This window comes from Lissotriton vulgaris, chromosome 11 (genome assembly GCF_964263255.1).
Source record: "Lissotriton vulgaris chromosome 11, aLisVul1.2, whole genome shotgun sequence".
Taxonomy (NCBI): domain Eukaryota; kingdom Metazoa; phylum Chordata; class Amphibia; order Caudata; family Salamandridae; genus Lissotriton; species Lissotriton vulgaris.
The window spans coordinates 794,681,915-794,703,750 of NC_141699.1; the positions used below are offsets into that span (position 1 = coordinate 794,681,915).

Consider the following 21,836-nt stretch of genomic DNA (forward strand, 5'->3'; position numbering starts at 1 on the left):
AGAGTGTTTCTTATTTGATACCATAGCTTTGCTGCAGCATTAAGAATCTTTAGTTTTATCTTTTTTTTAAATTTCAGGTGACGGAATTTATATAGGAAGTGGTCTGTTCTTCCTGTCATTATTTGTAAATAGTCTGGGTAGTATTGACAGCTTTTCAATAATGGTCTCATGTTTTTGAAGTGGAAGGCTCTGTAATATTCGAATAGGCCAGGACTAGCTATCCCTCCATGTTCTTTTTTTCTCCTTAATTTACTCCAAGCTATTCTTGTTCCTTTGGATGACCAAATGAAACTTGTTAATTCCCCCTGAAATTTCTTTAGAGCTCCTCTCTTGAATTCTAAAGGTATAGTGTTGAACAGATAGGTGAATTTAGGCAGGATGGAATTTTTATTACATTGGATCTTCACAAGAAGCTTAGTGGCAGTCCTCCCCATACTTTGAGTAGTTTTCTGACTTCGCCGGTGACTCTGTTAAGATTTATCTGGGTCACTTTATCCAAATCTTTAACTAGGTTGATCCCCAAGTCTTTTATCTTGTCTTTGATGTAGGGGTTATTAAAGTGCGTATTCCAACTCATAATCTCAGTTTTTGCATGGTTAGTCTGATACCCTGACACCTTCCCAAAGTTGATTAGGGTTTCTTCTATTGCTTCAATAGACTCTTGAAAATTATCTGTAAACACCATCAAGTCATCCGCATATAATGCTACTTTTTTTTATTCATTTCATGATGCCTGAAAGGTGATATTGAGCCATGATTTCTGAGGTTGCTTGCTAGGGGTTCAATGTAAAGGTTAAAAAGTAGTGGTGATAAAGGACATCCTTGTCTTGTTCCTCTTTTGATCGCTATATGTTCGGTGAGGTTCCTGTTGATTAAGACCTTAGCTCTCGTTTTTTTGTACAGTTCCTCCACCATACGTAGAAAGCTCTCCCCCAGATTATATTTGCTGAGGACCCTGTTCAGGAATGTCCAATTGACTCTGTCAAAAGCTTTGGCAGCATCGAAAGTGATTATGGTTAATGGTGTTTTTTCACAAATGGCTATATCTATTGCCCCAAAGAGTTTGTGTGTTAATTCTTGTATTTTTCTGCCTTTCACAAAGTCCTTCTGTCTGTATTAATCCGGTTTGCCAATTCTCTTCCTAGCCTTTTTGCCATTATTTGTGTAAATATTTTGTAATCACAGTTGAGTAGGGATATGGGTCGATATGATTCACAGTTCACCGGGTTTTTCCCTGGCTTTAGTATGATGCTAATAGTTGCATCATTCCAGGATTCTGGGATTTTATCGTTTCCTCTGTAGATTGTATTTAATAACTCCGTTATTGGTGTAACCAAGGTTTCCCTTAAATTGATTTAAAGCTCATTCGGTAGGGCATCCGGGCAGGCTGCTTTCCCTCTTTTTAGACCTCTTATCACAGCTTCTACCTCTTTGTTTGTGATTTCGGCATTTAGTTCTTCTTTTTCTTCTTCCGATAATGATGGAAGGGACTGGTCATCTAGGTATTCTTCCAGTTGTTCCTTGGCTGGAATGGTATCCTTAGTGTACAGATTGGAAAATAAATTTGTGAATTCCTCCATTATTACTGTATCTTCTGAGCTTGGTTCTGTTTGATTATGTTGCTGGATGCTGGATACTTTGTTTCTGGTTTGGTCAGTCTTTATTTTTCACACCAGCATTTTGCCACATCCTTCTCCATATTCATGTTTATATAGTTTACTGGCTTCCCATTTCTTCCTCACTTTATTCTCAAGGATATCTGTAAGTATTTCTTTTTGTTTTTGCCTTTCCTTCTGTAGTTCTTCTTTATTTTTTATTATATGCTCTGCTGCTCTTTGTATATCAAGTTGTTTTATAGCATTTTCTGCGTCTCTTATTTCTTGCTTTATAATTTTTGATCTGTATGCCCCCATGCTTAGCAATTTACCTCTGATTACTGCCTTGTAAGTGTCCCAGGTAATTTGTTTCGAGGTCCCAAATTTATTATTCCCAAAAAAAGTATCTGTCGCTGTCCTAAGTTCTTGTATTATTTGTATATCTAATAATATAGAGCGATCAACAGTCCATCTAGCTTGTGAGTTGTTTTTTGTCGTTTGTATTCTAAGTTGGACTGCTGAATAATCGGACAGGTGAGCTGGCAGGTGCTCTATTCTCGTGACATTTTCTTGTAAACTTCTGTTTATTAAGAAGTAATCAATTCTTGATTTGTGTCCTAATTTTCTGTTGTGAAAAGTGAAGGCCTGTCTTTTGTCACCTTTCTCTTTCCACATATCCACCAGATCCAAATCTTTTGTACAATGTCCCAGCCACTCCCTCATTTTTGGTAAGTTTGCTTGTCTTCCCGGGGGGATCTGTCTACTTTAGGATCTATGATTATGTTAAAATCACCCCCTAATATTATTGGGGAGGTTGCTGATAGCAGCTGTGTGTAAAGCTTTTGAAGGGGGATTGAGTTGTCTGTGTTTGGACCGTAATAACCTGCTACAGTATACAGATTATTATATATTCTTACCCTAGTTATTGCCTATCTACCCTTGCTGTCCACATCTGTGTTTTCTATCTTGACTTTGAGCGATTTCTTAAAAATTATTGCTATGCCCTTAATATTACAGTCTTGGTTGGTGCATACATAGGCATCAACCCAGCTCAGGTTTTTCATAATTTGATCCCATTCTGATTTTAGAAGGTGCGTCTCCTGCAATATAATGACCGCACTATGTGTTGTCTTCAGATATTCAAGGATCCTCCTTCTTCTACTTTTGGTTCTTAGACCATTGACATTCCAAGAGAGTATACTGAATTCTATGGAGATTGTCTTCATCTTCCTATGTTTCCTTTGGGGGACTTGTATTTGTGTTCATGTTTACAGGCACAGTAGACTCCTTCTTTTTTCGGCGATGAGGACATTTTTTCTGTTTTTTTCCCTAATTTGCTCCCCACCCATGTTCTTTTTTTGTTCTGTGTTTCTGCTTCTTTGTGTACATTTCCATTCCTCCCCCGGGGGAAGCCTCCCTTCTTCTTTTTGGGCTGTATTCTTTGCCCTCTTTGAGCTCCATACTTTGCCTATTTCGAGCGCTTCACCTTTCTTGTTCATGTTGCACAATGGTCAGTCTGCATTTGATCCTTAATTTGCTCCAGGATGTTTTTGACCTCCTTGGGGTCCCTGATGTTGTACATTTTGTTCCTCCACATGATCCTGGGGGCTGCAGGGAACTTCATTTGCACTGTAGCTCCGAGAGATTTTAGTTCCTACATTTGCTGTCCCAACTCCCATTGCCTGTCCTGAGTTGCCTTAGACATATCTGAGCGGATTCTGAAAGATCATTTGCCCTTATTGAAAGTACCCTTCCTTAGGACCTCACTTAAGATTCTTTCTTTCAGGGTGTATGTTTTAAAATTAATTAGGATTTTCCTTGGTATTTTCCTTTCTTTATGTTTGCCGAATGGATCGCGATGTACCCTCTGTATGTCTTCTTCCAGTTCCGCTGCTTTTAAGTAGGGGAAATATTCTTCAAGGAGTGACACTGTGAATTTTTTAATGTCCGTCCCTTCTGATTCTCTGGAACGTTTGGGATTCTCAGATTGTTTCTTCTTGCCTGATTTTCTAGAGATTCGAGTTTCTCTTTCATGGTTTTGTCGCTTTCTCTTAATGCTCTAATCTCCTTTTGGTTGGTCTCCACCTTCTTGCTGAGAGCTCCTACCTCTACTTCTACTGCAGTCACTCTTTCCTCTAGTGCATTTAATTTGGAATCTAGCGTCTCACACACTTCCTTGATCTTGCTCTGGTTAGATTCTGACACTGCGAATTTCTTACTCATTTCCCCCAGCATCTTTTCCAGGAACTTCTCTGTTTCACTTAGAGCAAGTTGTACTTGCGGGCCTTTTGGGGTGTAATCTGTGGTTTCTTCCACCGTATTGCTTACTGTCTGTGCTCCCGTAGCTTCAGCAGATCGTGCCATAGTGGAGCCCCCAGGTACCTCAGCTTGCGTTGTGTAGACGCCTCTATCTCTTTATTCATATCTTGTCTGTTGTCTCTTATTAGATCAGTGTTATGATCTGCTTTAGGGCAGGGGTTTGAGGTAGAGTCAGCGTTAATTTCTACAGGGGTTGAAAGTTTGCTATTTTCTTGTAGTGAAGGATGATTTTCCTGCGCCCCATGAGCCCCCTGAACTTGCTGTTGTACCTTGAAAAAGGACCTTAGGGGGGGGGAGTCACTCTGATTTTTGTTTCTGTCTTTTTTCCAGATCTTTCCCCTTTGTTAATTTACTTTTTATTTTGGGGGTTTGAAACTCTTAATTAGGTTTCCCTTTGAATTTCCTTTTTGTGCTGCATGGGGCCACACTCTGCTTTAGGGGAGGAAGGTGATTGTGTTTAAGGAACTGTCTGTTCCTGAGGCAGTAGCTTGATCTTATGCTTCTGCCCTGCTCAGCTTCTACTGATTTTGCTAATTTAGGACAGATTAAGGAGGTTTGAGTTTCCCCCCCCCCGGCTCCCGAAATGTGCTCGGGGCTACAACCTTTGTTGCCTTTCCTTCCACCTTATACTGGCTCCCTCTGCACCCCTTGAGTGATTCCTCCCCCTCTCCTCACCCCCCTCCAGGTACCTTGTTTATAGGCGGCTGTATTGTCCTCCAATCCAGTCCCGCTGTATTTCGACGCTTCCTAGGGTCTCCAAGGATCCTCAGCTTCACCGGGAACGGTATAGGGGTGGTATCATCAGTTGCAGCCTCTGGTGCCGATGTGGTTGTGCCCTCGGGTCTCCCTGCCTCTCCGTCTCCAGCCTCGGCAATGTTCGTGTCTGTTGTAGGGGTCGCGCTACAGCTTTTTCCCCGGAACAGGAAGGGAGAGCTACCAACCTCCTTCTTTCGCATCTCGGCAGACACAGCCGTGTTCGCGCTGATGGTGGAGGTCTCGCTGCCACTTTTCCCTCCGGAACAGGAAGGGGATTCTTCCGGCGGCCCTCCTGCAGCCTCAACTCGACTCCGAGGCAGCCGCCCATAGTCCAGAGTACACTCTCAGGGCGCCGTGGAGAGGGTCTTTCACCGTGACTCCGCTCGAGTTAACTCCCGCTGGAAACTGAGGTATTGCATTTTGCATTCAATTTTTTCTTGATTATTGCAGTCTTAGTGCGCTGGAGCCCATATTAGACAATCTTTCCTTTACAAATGCGGGTTTGCGATGTGTAGGTGTATATTCTGTGATTTATTCCGCAACGAGCATGGAGCTCCCGACCGGACCTCCTAGCCGGCTGCCATCTTACCCCCACCGCCCAAACTTTCCCTACTGTTGCACACTTTGGAGTGGGAATAGTAATTTTTACCCCTTTGCTATTCAAAACTGTCCCTAGTGTTGCACACTTTGAAGTGGGAATAGTAATTTTTTCCCCTACGCTACCTAACACTTTCTCTACTGATGCCATCATTAGAGTGGGAATAGTAATTCTTACCCCTCCGCTATCCAACACTTTCCCTACTCTTGCACTCACTGGACTTGGAATAGTAAATTTAATTATTCTGTTATCCAACACCTTCCCTACCATTGCTCTTATTGTATTGGGAAATGTAAGTTACAAAATGTTTTAACTGTTTAATGTTTTAATTTATTATAGAATTTTTTTCTTTGAAATTATTGACATACATATATATTTTATTTTTATATAATTTTAAAGTTTAAAAATTAAATAAAGATAATAGTTATTACATTATTTTAAGTAAATATATGTATATGTATTTAATTATTATGTTTGTGTGTTTAAAGTTTTTTAATTACGTTTATTTGTTATATTTAGTTAAGATTCATCTCAAATTCAATCAATCAATCAATCATTTGTAAAGTGCACTACTTACCCATGAGGGTCTCAAGGCACTGGGGGGTGGGGAATGCAGCTACTGCTTGAACAGCCAGGTCTTGAGGAGTCTTCTGAAGGTCAGCAGGTCTTGGGTTTGCCGCAGGTGGATGGGGAGGATGGTGTTCCAGGTCTTGCCGGCGAGGACGCTCTTTGGATGCAGGGGAATGTGGCGAAGATCGAGGTCAGTGGAGCGGAGCTGGCCTGTGGGATAGGTGAAGCTGAGTCGTCTGTTGAGGTATGCTGGTCCGGTGTTGTGGAGTGCCTTGTGTGCGTCGGAGAGGAGCTTGAAGGTTATCCTCTTGTTGACAGGGAGCCAGTGCATGTCTCTCAGGTGGGGGGTGATGTGGCTGCGGCGGGGCATGTCAAGGATCAGGCGTGCAGAGGTGTTCTGGATGCATTGAAGCCATTTCAGGAGTGTGGCCGAGGGTCCTGCGTAGAGGGCGTTTTGTTAACAATAAGATGAATATTTAATATATATTATTTTATTTCATATATATTTTTAAATCAATATTCTTTACATCCATATTTTTTACCTCGATATTTTTGTACTTACATGTTAAGGTATGGGAGTCAATATTTTTGAAGTCGATATTTTTTTCCCGATATTCAGAACATTGATGTTTGTTACATCGATATTCTATCAGTGAACCAGTTCAAATACCTTTTTGAAAACACACACTCACTATCTTATATTATATACAGAAATACTTGCTTACATCGTAACTCTAACTACCTTAGTCATAATCCCAGCGAGAACAACACAACCGTCTTCATGCAATCACTATACACTGGTTCCAGTGCTGCTGAGGCTGATCATTGACAGTATGTGTTATAAGCAACAAACAAAGGTAGCATACCCAAACAGGCTATTCACCTACGTGCCTTCAAAAAGTTACCAAAACACACCTTTTTTTAGCAGGCATTCAAAGCTTCAGATCAACAATAACCATCAGGAATTTCCATCATAAAGTACAAACTACCTGGCCATGCCCAAAATACTAATTCCACCCTTCAAAGTCCAAGGCGCCACCACTCCTGTCTTAGCTAATCTCCACATTCCAGATCAACTTATAATTTAACTTTGTGGTATTTTCCAAACACCCCATGGTTACCAATGAATTCTGTTAAACAATCAGCACCATGAGCTCAGTAAGTTCTTGAATTGAAGACAGTCCTCCGCCAGTGGTACCAATCACTACAAAATTTAAATGATAACTCTGTATGTAACAATGTGTATTTATATACCTTTTTAATATTTACCTAAAGTCGCTTCAAAGTACAGAAAAATGCAGATATATTTCTGAATTATCTCAATGTCTGTTATACGTTATCATGTACCAAAATGTGAATCCACCCGCTGATTGGGGTGTTTCTCTCTAACATAACATGTCTATTTGTAAAGGGTATGTTCACACCTTGAGGATACCCGGTGCTGAATAACGATTATTGTTATACAACTCAACAGTAGTGGTGTCAGAGGGCAAATAAGCAAAGTGGACCCTTTGGGATTTGGACTTGTGACCTTGAGGTCAAACAAAAGTCTCTGGAGTAGATGCATTAGTCCACCGCACCACCAAACCCATCCTCTCGCTATGCTTAGAAAAGCACCAGACAAAATATGTTCATCCCACGATTCTGTCTTTCTTTTGTATCTGCCTCCTTAAAGACAATGTTATAAGCAGTAAAAACACTCCTGACTGTGTTCTTCCTCCCTCTCTTTAGCCATGTTCCAGGCTTGCAGAGCCCTCATGATTGTGGGCATTGTCCTGGCTGCCATTGGCCTTCTCATCGCTATCTTCTCCTTGAAATGCATCCGCATTGGCAGCATGGAGGACTCTGCCAAAGCCAAGATCACCCTGACGTCAGGGATCATGTTCATTTTGGCTGGTGAGTACCTGTCTCTGGTGTGTCTTTTTTATTAGGTGCTCATGTATTTCAGTGACATTACTGCATGTGGCTTAACTTGGTGACAGACTTCTACATCAACGGCAGAGGTCTCAGTGTGTCCCAAAATGTGTAATGGTTACGCATCTATTAGGATCTGTGACTCTTCATTTAGCCTAGGGTTGCAAACATCACAGCACCAGTCCTGGATTAACTATATATAATACAATCTCAGGAAGTTTTTCTTCCTAAGTTTGTGACTAAGTATTAGAGAAAGAAAATTCAAAACAAGGAAAGAGATAAGAAAATAAGGAAAGGCAACAGAAGATGGGTCAGATGAAATGATAGCTCAGAGAATTGAGAAGACCAAAAACGTCAGAGAGGAGATATGCAATCGGATCGATAAGAGGAGGAAAAAGGACTTGAAGTGATGGGCAGATGGAAAATTTGATTTTGATACCTGCTACATACTAACATTCTTATCCAATAGGAGTGGTTCTTCTTCAATATATCAGTGGTTCTTGTCACAGCTGGCTGGTGTACTTATTGCCATGCTCTTCAGGGTTGGGGTGGTGTCTTGAGTTTTCTAACCAGGTCCACTGAAATGAACAGTTATTTGGTGAGACATAGATAAAAAGAATGTGTTGTGGAAAATTGAAGGGCAGAAACAAACTTATGTACACATAGGTTAGAAACGACTGTGAATCACCCAGTCGAACATTACAACCATGCACGGATGTAGATTTGATAATTTGCATACGTCTTTGAGACTTATCCACATTGTTTATGGTCTGGAAGTATATTAGTTATTCAAGTTTCATGATAAATGTCTTTCCCAACAGGGCTGTGTGCTATTATCGGCATTTCTATCTTCGCGAATATGCTGGTTACTAACTTCTGGATGTCCACAGCAAACATGTACAGCGGTGGAGCGATCAGTGGCATGGGCGGCATGGGTGGAATGCAAACTCTTCAGACAAGGTAACCTCACGCAACTACATGAAAATATACACTTACTTAAATCTACAAAGCTTTAGCACAAATGCATGCACAATGCAAATGTGTGCTATCTGTTGCAAAGTGGCACAAATGGCAGCTTCAATCAATTTTTTTGTGCAAAATGTTTTTGTGCTGGAAGTTGAGACCAGCACAGCACCAAAAGAGCATAGCGTGAAACCTCTTCTAATATAGGCAAAGTGGGCATAATGGGCTGGAACACACTTTACATTCAAATAAAGTCAGATCAATTAAAGTACCATGAACTGGCTGGTGTGAAAATCTTGTGCCCAAGGAAACAAGGCGCAAACAAGGGTCAAGCCAAAGTTCTCATAATATTTCCATGCATAATTTATTTTATTTTTTAAATGTATACTACTTATCCGCTTCGTATTGGGTGGTTATCTTCACACAGAAAATGCACCTAAGGGTGTTCCTCAAGGACAACTCTCGTGCAGGATAGCACTTGCTCGCCTTTGAGCTTTGACATGTGGGCGTGAACACTGCTGATTACATAATTGGCATGCGCTGCTTAACCTCATAGATGCTAGTGCTGAATGGACGTCCAATGGTCGTGCGCAGCACTGGGGAGGTAGTGCTGCCGTCGGCCAGCGCACCGACGCAGCACTTAAGGGGTTAATAAATGCAGAATTGTGCAAATTTCTCCCGCCCACTTAGCGTTGTGTGATGTATTTTCATGTTAATCTGGGTGGAAGGGTCATTGTGAGAAGCTGGCCTGGTATATGATGTCAACTAATGTAAGTGGGCACCTTGCACCAGTCCATACAACCCTTATGGTGATTTAAGGGGTCACCGACAACCTGAGAAAGCTATCCAAGTGGTAGCTGTGGAGAGCAGCCTTCAGGCTTAGTCTTGAAGGAGTATAAACAGCCGCTGTCCGTGCAAGTAACAGCGGAGGAGCGGTGGGGCTGGGTGGGGAGATTCCGACGGACGACGACGAGGGAATATTGATTATTTATTTAATTTTCTCCTCTGCATCATCCCTGGAAATTCCCCCCACCCGGCCCCACAACGCCACCTCTGTTACGTACACGGACCGCAGCTGAGTGTAAAGCAGCTTGTTTTACCAGAATACAATCTTATAGTATAGGTTAAAGGAAAAAGAACCACAAAAGTATTCATACAAATGTGTGTTTATTATATAATACTCTCTAGCACATTCCAATATCTCCCACATGGAGATATACACAAAGCACACAACACTATAGGAAAGAAATCAGTCAATAGCACTAATACAGAGTGTGTCCCAGGGAGTGACAAAACCATATACTAAGAAAGTTGGATGAGAACCATGACTTGAGTCAGGACAATGTCGAGAGATTGTAGAATCACTGGGGACACAAGGAACCACCCAAGGTAAGTATACAGGGACCCCACAGAGAGTCATGTGCAGTGAGAACACAACAGCGGACTCCGTACAAATCTACATGTAAGTTGCGGTTGGATTTTTAAAGATTAGGGACCCTTTCCATTGGATTCTGAGTAAACCCCATGGAAGACAGAAGGTTGGAGAGCCACCCCAGCCATAGATACCATGGTACCCAAGTTACCTATCTCAGGGGAGCCGGGGGCATAGGTATGAATTGGTGTCAGAAACCGCCATCGAACCCAATGGAGGACTTCAGGAAAGTGCCACTGATGGAAGAGGAGAAAGTGTCCATGAGAATCCAAATGTGGATTCTCGATGAAGAGGACCTGAAAGCAGAAAGGATAGTGCCTGGGTCACTTGAGAGTGAGCAGGGGCTCAGTAGACGAATGCCCACAAATGTTGGTTGCTTCAGGATAGATGTTGATGACCTTGAAACTACAGCTGTGGAGACCAGGATGACCAGGAGTTGGATATGAGCTGTCTCACGAAGAATGTTGAGTGCTGAAGGGTCGCTGTTCGGAGGGAGCACCAACAAGCCGCAAAAGCAACACATGCAGGAAGTCAAGAAGTTGCAGGAAGAGGACCAGCCAGGTCCAGCAGACTCACCACAAGCAGAGAAGTCAGGGCAAGCCTGGAGCAATCAGGGGAGCCCAAACAAGATGTAGTTGACCCTCCACAGGACCCAAAGATCAGAGACACGGGAGTCGCAGGAGAACCTCATTCAGCTTTACAAAACAACAGGCCACGGAGCACACGGTGCGATGTGGTTAAAGATCTTTGCAGGAGAAGTTGCCAGAGATTTGGGCTAATTGGATCCCAATGCACTTGCTACAGAATTGCCAACAAGTATTTGCACTTGCAAAAGTACGCAGTGCACAGGAGTTCAATTATTGCAGCCCCGTGAAGGATTCTGGCCTCAAACTGGGTGAGAGGGCAGCTCTGGACTCGTGGAACGTAGAAACCCACCTCCTGTGTTGTTGGACCCTTCAGAGTACGTAGGAGCTTGGGATCAGCAGACCAGTAAGCAGTGTTGCCATGCCTGCGAATGCAGGGGAGTGATACCTTCACTCCAAGGGAGATTATCTTCAAGTTTCTTGGATGCTCTACAGGTCCTGTACATATCCTGTATGGTGCACAGGCACAGACGAGGCAGCAGACTGAAAGAGAGACAAAGTCGGGCCCAAACAAAGTCCAGAGTGCACAGACAGTAGAAGTGCAGTGGTTTCAGTTCTGAATCTTGTCCATGACGAATCTAGGGACCTGCACCCAGGTAAGCCCTCAAGTACTCTAAGGAAAGGGTACTAAATCCTGTCTGGGAGGTGGTCGCACCTCCCTGTGACAGGATTCCTATTATTACGCCTTCTCTTGCTTGAGCTTGCCTCAGCAGCAGGAGGGCAGAAATGTGTCTCTGGTCAGCAGCAATCATTTTGTGCTGTCTGGGACTAGAAGGCTGGTGCTGGGAACACTGAGAGCCTAACAAAGGGCTCTCCTGTGGGTGGAATCATACCTCCCACACCAGTATTGGTGTGGGGGTATGATGCCAACATGCTTGACGACAAACATGGTAAAGGTTAGTTGCAGCCAATTTTGAGATGGTCGTCGTGTAGTCGCGTAATGCCCCTTTATATTAGTATATGGCTACGTCACTGGCAACCCAGGAGAATGGACTCCGTAGGCTGCAGGGGTGTACTGCTCATGCAGGGGCACCCTCTCACTTAGATCCAAGCACCCTGCCCTCAGGATTGTAACAGCCTGCTATGGGAGTGACGTATAGGTTTTAAGTGCAGTGACCCTGAGATATAGTAAACCTATATCTTTTGTAAGTGGTGCATGCACCAACTTACACAGGCTGCAATGCCAGGCTTGTAGTTCAATTTTGAATGGTCTCTCATGGGTGGGATAATGCATGCTGCAGCCCTTGGGAGACCTGTGGTGTACCAATGCCCTGGGTAATTGGTACCATATAGAAGGGACTGACAAGGGTACCCCAGTATCCAATCTGGGATGTACCTAGGTACTGAACAGTTTAGGGAGAAAACAAATAGACTGGGATCCTGATTAGCAGGGTCCTAGTCAAACTAGTCAAAAACAGTATTACATCAAGCAAAAAGTGGGGGTACCCATAACAAGCAGATCCTACATTCCTACAGTCATACTTCCAGATAGCATCAAATTCAGACTTTCCAAACAAATGCATTTAAAGGAAACCATTGGTAGCCTTCACCCCACCACAGACATGTTTTGCAACCTGGAATGGAGCTGTAAAGTTTGAAAGTGAGGCTTAAACAGCCATAATTTCTTCACACGTTTTCCTCATTCTTTCCACTCATTGGCCGAATTTTCACCTCAGATGTCATCATCGTTTTCGTCAGTCAAGGACATGATTATGACATGAGATAAACACGTGAAAGAGTAAATGCACTTTTTTCCACATGTTCATTCCAATACCGAGAACTTTGAATGAGGTTGCTTGTTGCTAAACTGTTTGACCAAACACATACAAGAGTTCCTCTTTTAAAAGATGAGAACACCTAGATAAGTGGATTCAGGGCTTTAAAAGCGGTCCGGGGCATGCCGGTGCTGAGCACCAGGCAGTTCTTAAAAGCAGGTGCCAAGACGGGTCCCTATCGGGCTCTCCATGTCTGCCTTCACCCTCAGGTCGGATAAGAAAATCTTAACTCTGCAGCAGTACCACTGCTCAAAGACTTTGATGTAACTTCAAAGAAACTCGTTGTAGTTCTTTCACAGTCTCATCATTTCAGAACTGAAGCATTTTCAATATTATATACAACAAAGCCATAGTTGTTGCATATTTTTATATGCAACTAACAACCATTGACAAAGCCTACAGCCCTGGCTTGTTGTACTAGTATTGTTACTTGTTGTATTAAATATCTGGTTGCAATGACAGAAGCAGAAAAATACCAGTGAGGCAGCACACTATGCTAAGCACAGATTTTTAGCTTACATGTTTTTAAGTCATGCCATAAAGTACATCGGTCATTGCCACTTTGAGAGACTGACAGTTTTTTTTATCCATTTAAAGCCCTGAGTTAATTCAATATAATCAACAACTGAGTACTGTTGGATAAGTTAGGTGACCTGTCGTATGGTGCACCCCATCACCAGAAGTCATTATCATGGGCCTGGTTGTGGGGAACCAGAGCAGTGGTGTAACACAGGCTCCCGCAGCCCACACAGTGTGGGGGGCTAAGCTCTAGGGAGCCCCCTCAGCACAGTACTCTGACCGGAGAGCTCCTAATCGATTCTGGAGGGGTCCCCTCCACTTGCCTTGCACAGGGGCCCCCTCAAGTATCATTATGCCAGTGAACCCGAGCTTGCGGTACTCCTTTGGTCTAGTCCTTTGAAAGGGGGAAGAGTGCAGGGTGGCTTGGTTAGTGCTGAATAAACCTGAACTACCACTGCAAACATAGCGCCTGGTCTGTGTGTCAAGTCTTAAAGATTCCAAGTTGATAAATGCAGAAGCACCATAAGTCCTTTTATTCAAAACAAGAAAGTAATGGGTGCTCTGCTAGAAGGCCCTTGACCTATCCAAGGTGATCACTGCAACTAATGGAGGCCCTGCAATCTACCCTGGACAGTGGCAGTAGCAACTGCTGCCTTTTTGGGTGGAAACTGGACATCAGGGACATGGTTGCTAGCATGTCACGCAGGGCATTAAGACACGTTGCTGCTCTGGTTAGCATGAAATGGAGATAGGAGAAATGCACCATATTTACTAAGAGTTGATGTACTTCAGCTCCCTTCCTGTGCTGGTGCACATGAGGCTGTCCAGCGCCAATGCAGGCACCCTTGCGACTGGCTTCAAAGGTACCTGCATTTCCAGAATGATTGTTTTTGTGCAGGAAAGGGTACTTTCCTGCACAAAAATAATTCTTAACGGTGTTTTCCTTTTTTTATGTTTGATGCGGAAGGCATCTCATAGAAAAAGGAAGTAACAATGGGAAATAAAGATATTTCTCCTCCTTACGCCTGGGTGAGCACCATTTTGCCGCAAATCCAGGTTTACTCACCCTAGTAAATCTGGAATTCCTTCAAATCCATGGGTGGATGAATGGGAAGACACACAAGGAACACCTCCCTGACACAAAGTAACACAAGACAGTCCTATGCGCTGCCTTGCAGTACTCTGCATTTACTAAACCACGCACAGCCACCTAAAGTCCCTGGTAAATATGGTTGAAATGAGTCTTGGATAAGACTTCCTGAACGTTTATCTTCCAGGTTTTTTATTGACCGTCTCTCCCAGCCTCCTCACATAGAGCACATGATACATTTAGGCCACCGTAGGCAGCTCCTGTAAGGCTTCTGAAGAAATGGCAACAAGAGGGTGCCAGACTGCACCAAATGGATTGAAAAATGGCCTTGGTACCAGGGGCCATGGTGAGCCCAATCAGCACAAGACGATACTGTAAGCATCCTTGCATTAGGGCTGCCCTCATTGGTCAATTCTGCAGCTACTCTGTTGTCTCGCCATCTGGACGTGTGTTAATCTAGAGCATAACAATCGCCCTCTTCTGCAAAATAATACCGACATATTTATCAAGATATGATGCATGTTAAGCTGCAGTTCAAGCTCCCGACAATGGCCTGCCTGTTCAGTACAAGAATATAAGCATCAGTATTTACAGACAAAGCATACATGATGGGAATTGTGTCATGTGATCTCATGATGCTATTGAGGGGTCCTGCCTACACGTGGAAGCCCGAACACCAAAGTGGCACCGTGGCCCTGTATTTCACGTCACTTGTTAAGCATGTTGAATGTTACATGTGTGTTTAGGGATACTTCGCTTGAAAAGTGTCCGTCTGTTTTTTCAAACAAAGAATTGTTTACTGAATGGAGTAAGTGTAATACTGAACTAAACTTGTCGATGCTCTGCAGCAAAAATATGAAAAAAGTACTTTATTATTCAGATATTAACGTGGGTTTTAGAAAATAATACCCTTTGCTTTGTTAAAAACTCATGATTGCTGAAGCTGTTCTCTATAAGGCACATCTGATAAATGGCACTTATTCAAATTAGAATGTTCAGGTTTTGTTTAACTTTAATAATCAAAAAGTTAATTAAACAATGGGCAAATGTAAACATGTACAGTGTGCTTTGGGGCTGCTCTGAAGATGAAACTCTTAGTTTACAGGGTTATTGGAAGATCTCAAATATATATTTGGATCCATGAAATATTTCCCATATTTCAAGGATCCATGGGAAATGTGGGTATATATACCTCACATTTTGTGCAACAAAATACCCAAACACGTATTGCAAATGCAGTTATACATAAATATCTATAGATTTATATGAATATTAAACTATTTAAATCGTATTTACTCCTAGGTACACGTTTGGCTCGGCCCTCTTTGTGGGCTGGGTAGCAGGTGGTCTTACCATGATTGGCGGTGTGATGATGTGTCTCGCCTGCAGAGGACTCACGCCTGAGGACACACAGTGAGTAGCAGTTTAGAATGAACACCTTCATAGTAATTGGAGTATAAGATTGCAGCTTGTCTTTTACATGAAATGTGTCAAAGCTGTTCTTTTATACTACAGCTGTCTTATATATCAAACTTTAATGTACTCATTTTTATCAAGGTGAGGATTGACTTATTGGAGGTTTGCAGGAAGCGATGAGGTCAGAAGTCTCAAAAGTAAGTTAGGCAATGGGAATATAGATGTTAAAACAAAACAGAAGTGGTCCTCCAGGTTGGATACTACTGGCATTCAAATGTTATCAGCTAATATTTGATTTTTGCGAGTTGAGAGAGCTGCCAATGGGAAATTTGTGTTTCTTATTTAAGAAAAATAACATACCCGGGGGCGTGGCCAAGATGGCGGCGTGATCAGTCGCAGGTCCCGGAGGCTCCCTGCCCGATCCCGCCCGATAGTGCCCCATTGCGCAGCCTGATCTCCCTGCCATATACACGACTGCGGACCTTATTGCCAGCAACCCGCTGGGATCTCCAGAGCCCCGATTGCCGACACCTGAGCCGAGCGGGAGCCCGGAGACGCCAAGGACCGTGCACTGCGGCCGCGGCATGGCGGCGGCCCTGGTCCTGTGAGAGCCGGCGCGCTCTCCATCTACAGCCCTGAGGGGATCCTGCGGCCTGTCGGGGCAACCGCTGGTGCGATCCCGGTACACCCGCGAAACCCCCGCTCCCGTTTGCGGTGCACCTCCGCTCCTAAGGCCTGGCCGGCGGTGCAGTGTGTGCCGGCCGGGCAACACAGAAATCGACCCCCCGGCTTCGGGCCTACCTGCGCTGCCTGGCGGGTGGACCATACGGGGCCACAGAGAGAATCTAGTGGAGAGGCAGCCGCACCGGCATTGCTAGATTGGAAGCGTGGGGCCCCCGCCGGCCGAGCTACGGCGCCCAGGTTGACGGAGAGCACCGAGGCAGCGCTCCCCTGATCGAGATAGAGCTGAGGAACCGGGCCTTCCCGGGACGGCTGAGGGAGCGCGGCCCAGCAGGTCCGGAGACGCCGCGAGACCGCAGCTGGGCCGAGAGACTGCACCTGCGCCATCACATGAGGCAGCCACACCCAGGTGAGGAGAGCTGAGGTGGGCATCGCCACGAGACTCGGGGGGCACACTCGAGCCCCCGGCGTTGGGGTTCCTGGGGCCTACCATCTGCGTCCTACTTGCCACGTTCCACTTACCACGAGTGGGACGCGTCCACACCTACACCAGGCCCCGCCACCCGGCATCGCCACGTGGTTAGGCACCCAGACCCGCTAGCGCACACCTCCATCACCCACCTTCCACTTTGATCCGCTGCTGGGTTGCTCCCTGGACCGGACTTCTGGGCGCCCACCTCGCCGGTCACGACAGGGAAGACACTACCGCGCTACCCAGTGCCACTGCAGAGACGGCCCCCCCGGGATAGCCAGCCTCACCACTACTCTAAACTACCCACACCCCGACACCCTAGACTTATAAGGCCCCGGAGACAAGATGGCGGGGCAGCGATCGAAGAAGGGGTCGCAGACACTCCCGGAGCTCTTGGCCAAAACCCAGTCGAAGCCTAGCAAGGATCCACCCTCCCCCCCGGCCGCGAAACTGACGCCAACGCCAGTTGAGGACCAGTCGCCCATCACTAGAAACTTCGTGGAGACGCTTTTTAACTCCCTAAGGGACGACTTCCGGTCCTTAAAGCAAGAAGTGTTGGGCGAGGTCCGGGAGCTCCGGCGAGACGTGGAAGGCCTTGGGGAACGGGTGGTGGCGGTCGAAGAAGCGGATCAGTCCAGGAGCATGGAAATAACACAACTCCAACAAGAAATAGTGCGTCTCACTGACCAACAGATGGACCTCCAGGCCCATACAGAAGACCTTGAGAACCGCTCCCGCCGGAACAACATACGGGTCCGGGGAGTTCCTCAGAAATCGGAGGGGTCTGATGTCACGGGCTACCTGCAAACTTTATTTAGGTCCGTTTTGGGAGAACCAGCAGGCTTTGAGATACGCATTGACAGGGCTCACAGAGTGGGGCTGCCCAGACGATCTTCCGCTCCGCCACCAGACATACTAGCCTTTCTACCCGACTTTCCTTTGAAGGAACGGATCCTTAGAGAAGCACGGCGGGCCCAACCTCTTCAGTTCCAAGGTCACTCAATAGCCCTATATCAGGACCTATCGGCCATCACCCTGCAAAAACGCAGGGAATTCCGGAAGGCGACGGACTTCCTACGGCAACATGAAACTCTGTATTCCTAGGGCCACCCGTTTAGACTAATATTTAAGTGGAACGGGAAGTTACACCAATTGCGCTCGCTCAAAGACACTTGCACCCTCCTAGGCCTTGAGCATGACATGGATGAACCCACTCCTAGTTCGTCTCAGAGGCCCTCTGACGGTGGCTGGCAAACTGTGAACCGCAGGCGATCGCCCTCGCACCACCTGAAACCGAACGCCTCTATCATCACACAGGAACGAGCAACTGCGGTGGCGGAGGTAGCCAAAGAGACATCTTCCTCAGGTTGAGGGTTGCACTCCCGGGGAGATCACTCATAGCTTGCCTCATCCCTATGAGGGGGGTGGGACTCGGGCGGGGGGCCGACGTGTCCGCCACGGGACATGACCCGGATGGAGAACTTCACCACAGCCCTGTGTGGATTAACAGGACTGGGACTATATCTACTCATATCTGGGTGTTGGGGCTTGGGGAGGGGGAGGGGGGTGGGGGGGATTGTTGACAGTAATTTTACTTCATGGAGTTCAGCCGTGAGTATATGGGGTGTTTTGGGGGTGCGGTTGGGGGGGAGTTGGGGTGGGAACCAGTGTGCCGGGGGGAACTTGCTACTAACAGAACAGCAGCGCTGTACATCCATGCCTCAGTGCTAAACCTCACCCTACAGGTGTTTCTACAGAGGCGCACAGTCAGGCCGAGAACACACACACACTCTCTTTGTGACGCAAGGAGGTCGGAGCTCCCCTCGCTCTGCCGGGCCATCTCTCTCGCTGCTGGGTTGAATGCCACTGCTATGCTGGACGCTGTCCGACCCCTATCCTACAACAATGGCTAGCCCCAAACTGAAGTTATTGACACTTAACGTCAAAGGCCTGAACAACCCTATTAAGAGGCGGGCGATACTTTCTTATCTGGAACACTCCGGGGCTGACCTGTGTTTGCTTCAGGAGACCCACCTATTGCCCAAAGACTGGCACAGGATGCGCTCGTGTGCCTTTCCCCAACAATTCTTTTCTTCCTTTCCCACAAAGAAAGCCGGGGTGGCCATTTTAGTTTCTAGACACTTTAGAGGAAAGATAGGGACCAAAGCGGGGGAAGTTAGGGGCCGTCTTCTTGCACACACCTTCCAGCTTGGTAACATGAGCCTCACGATAGGGTCAATATACGCTCCCAACACGGGCCAGGAAGCCTTTCTGAGAAACGCTCTCTCTGAATCCCTTCAGCTATCCAACACAGTCCTACTCATCGGGGGGGACCTTAATTTAGTCATGGACACCAACAAGGACAGGTCGGGACACCGCTACGGGGACACCGGCGCTATTACTAACGCTGGGGCGGAGTGGCTGCGTGAGAGGGGCCTGATGGACCTGTGGCGCACTGCACACCCGACCACCACACAATTCACCTTCTATTCCCACGTCCACCACACCTCCGCCAGGTTAGACCACTTCATAGGATCATCCGAGTTGCTTCCTAACGTAGCTGACATTGACATTGTGCCCGCGGCGCTTTCGGACCACAACGCAGTTGAGCTAACTATCACTGCCCCTGCTCCCTCCAGCCCCCGAGGCGCATGGCGTCTCCGTGAAACCATGTTACAAAGACCAGCGGTCCGCGAACGCCTAAATAATTGCATTGTCGACTACCTGACTAATAATGACACACCGGAGGTGTCGTTGTCGGCCCTATGGGGAGCCTTAAAATCGGTGGTTCGCGGGGAAATGATTGCGATTGCTGCTGGAGAAGCCAAAGATCGGAGGGAGAAAAGGCCCGAACTCGCGACCCAGGTTGCGGAACTGGAGAGGGTACACAGCCGCACGGGCGCCCCGCGAATATGGCGACAATTGAAGGCCGCTAGGGCCCAATTGGCCTCCCTTGACACGGACAGGGTGGAATTCGCGGCTCTCCGCCTTCGACATACGTACTATGTTGGGGGCAACAAAATGGGACGCTTGCTGGCCATCGCCCTCAAAGCTAAATCCCACCGCACAAAAATCACTGACCTCACTGATAATTCTGGGAATGCCCTCACCGAGGAATCCCAGATTGCCAACGAGTTCCGGACCTACTATGCCTCACTATATGGTGCTGATGCGCCATCTCTCAGGGGTATCGACACATACTTGTCCTCGGCGGCCATTATGGAGCTGTCCCAGTCCAACGCAAACGCGCTAGATGCTCCCATTCGCTTGGAGGAGGTTACGGCGGCTATATCCAGACTTCGCCCACTGAAATCTCCCGGTCCGGACGGCTTCTCGGCGGGGTTTTACAAATCATTCTGCCATCTAGTGGCTCCTATCCTTACCAGGCTTTTTAACTCTTTTGAGGGACCTGGCTCCATTCCTCCTGATATGCTGGCGGCTGAAGTGATCGTCCTGCCCAAACCGGGCAAGAAACGGACACATTGCTCGGCATTCCGCCCGATCTCCTTGCTGAATTTAGATCTAAAGCTCTTCACCGGAGTTCTAGCAGCACGCCTGGGCCCGCTCCTACCCGGAATCCTGGAACCTGACCAATCAGGCTTTGTGCCCAATCGCCAATGCAGTGATAACACCAAAAGAATGTTACATCTAAAGATAAGGCACACTTCCGGGAGTCCGATGCGGTGCTCGTGGCCATAGACGCGGAGAAAGCTTTTGACCGCGTTGACTGGGCATACTTACAGCAGGTGTTGCAGCGCTTCGGCCTCGGCGACCGCTTCCATTCCTGGATCGCCAGCTGTTACCATCGGCCCCAGGCCCGGGTCCGGTTGGGCGGTGTGCGCTCAGACCCCTTCGATATTCAACGTGGGACGAGACAGGGTTGCCCCTTGTCTCCCCTTCTGTTTGCCCTCTACATTGAACCTTTGGCGCAGAAAATTCGAGACAACCCCGACATTACTGGTGTCACCTTCGGTGGTGAACCACATACCATCAGTCTGTACGCAGACAACATCATAGTCGCTTTTAACCGACCTAACCACTCGGTACCCGCCTTCTTAGCGGAGCTGGAGGCGTTCGGCACGGTCGCAGGCTTCAAGATCAATAGGGGGAAATCCCTAATATTACCGTTAGGGGGCAATGCCCGCCCTCACGCCATTGCCTCCTCCTATGGCTGTGACCTCCGAATCACCACGGAACTCCCCTACCTGGGGATTACCCTTACCTCTTCGACAGAATCGACAGTTGCTCTCAACTATAAATCTCTCACCACTCAGATCCGAGCGGACTTAGTGCACTGGTACAAACAACCTCTGTCCCTCCTGGGTAGAGTTGCGGCTGTGAAGATGTCGACCCTGCCAAAAATCCTGTATATCTTCCAGACCCTCCCAGTAGCCCCCCCGAAGGGCACAATTTCGGATCTTCAGGCAGCACTACATCACTTTGTCTGGGAGGGTAAGCAGGCGCGCCTTAACAAACAACTGGTCCACAGGGATATGGATGAAGGGGGCCTGGGGGTCCCCAACCTATTACAGTACTTCCAAGCCACACAGCTCAGATACCTGGTGGAGTGGTATAGACCTGAGTCGGAGAAGAGGTGGCTCTTTCAGGACAGAGCCATGGCCCAACGATCCCTCTGGGAAATTCCCTTTTTACCCAGAAAACATCAACCAACTTACCTCACCAACTCACCCATAACACGCACCGTCACTAAAGTCTGGGACACGGTGGCAGTCAAACGCGACCTAACCACATTTCCCTCTCCATTCACCCCACTCTTCGACAACCCGGAATTCCCACCGGGCGATGACCCCGCGCCTTTACACAGTGGCGGGGCACCGCATGCAAGTGCGCTGGGGACCTCTTTGACTTGCAGGGCTTTCTCACCCTTTCCAACATCAAGCAAGGCTATGACATCACAGACCCTCACCTTTTTCAATATTTTTAATTACGCCACTGGCTTACTGACCCTGCGACTGTCACCTTGGTGGGGCGCCCACTGACCCCTTTCGAGAAGTGGCTCCTGACCAAAGACACTGATCGCCACTTGATATCTGACTTATATAAAATGCTCACACCCCCCGTGGCACTGAAC

General features: G+C 46.7%; 1 protein-coding gene across 2 annotated transcripts in view; it reads left to right on the forward strand.

Moving 5' to 3' along the window:
- The window catches only part of CLDN18 (claudin 18), an 82,560-nt gene that overhangs the window by 47,149 nt on the left and 13,575 nt on the right, over nucleotides 1–21,836 (forward strand). For both annotated transcript variants that reach the window (XM_086943916.1, XM_086943915.1), the window contains exons 2-4: nucleotides 7,570–7,734; nucleotides 8,574–8,712; nucleotides 15,478–15,588. In XM_086943916.1, coding sequence (XP_086800042.1) covers nucleotides 7,570–7,734; nucleotides 8,574–8,712; nucleotides 15,478–15,588 — 415 coding nt within the window. The remainder of the gene's footprint in view (nucleotides 1–7,569; nucleotides 7,735–8,573; nucleotides 8,713–15,477; nucleotides 15,589–21,836) is intronic.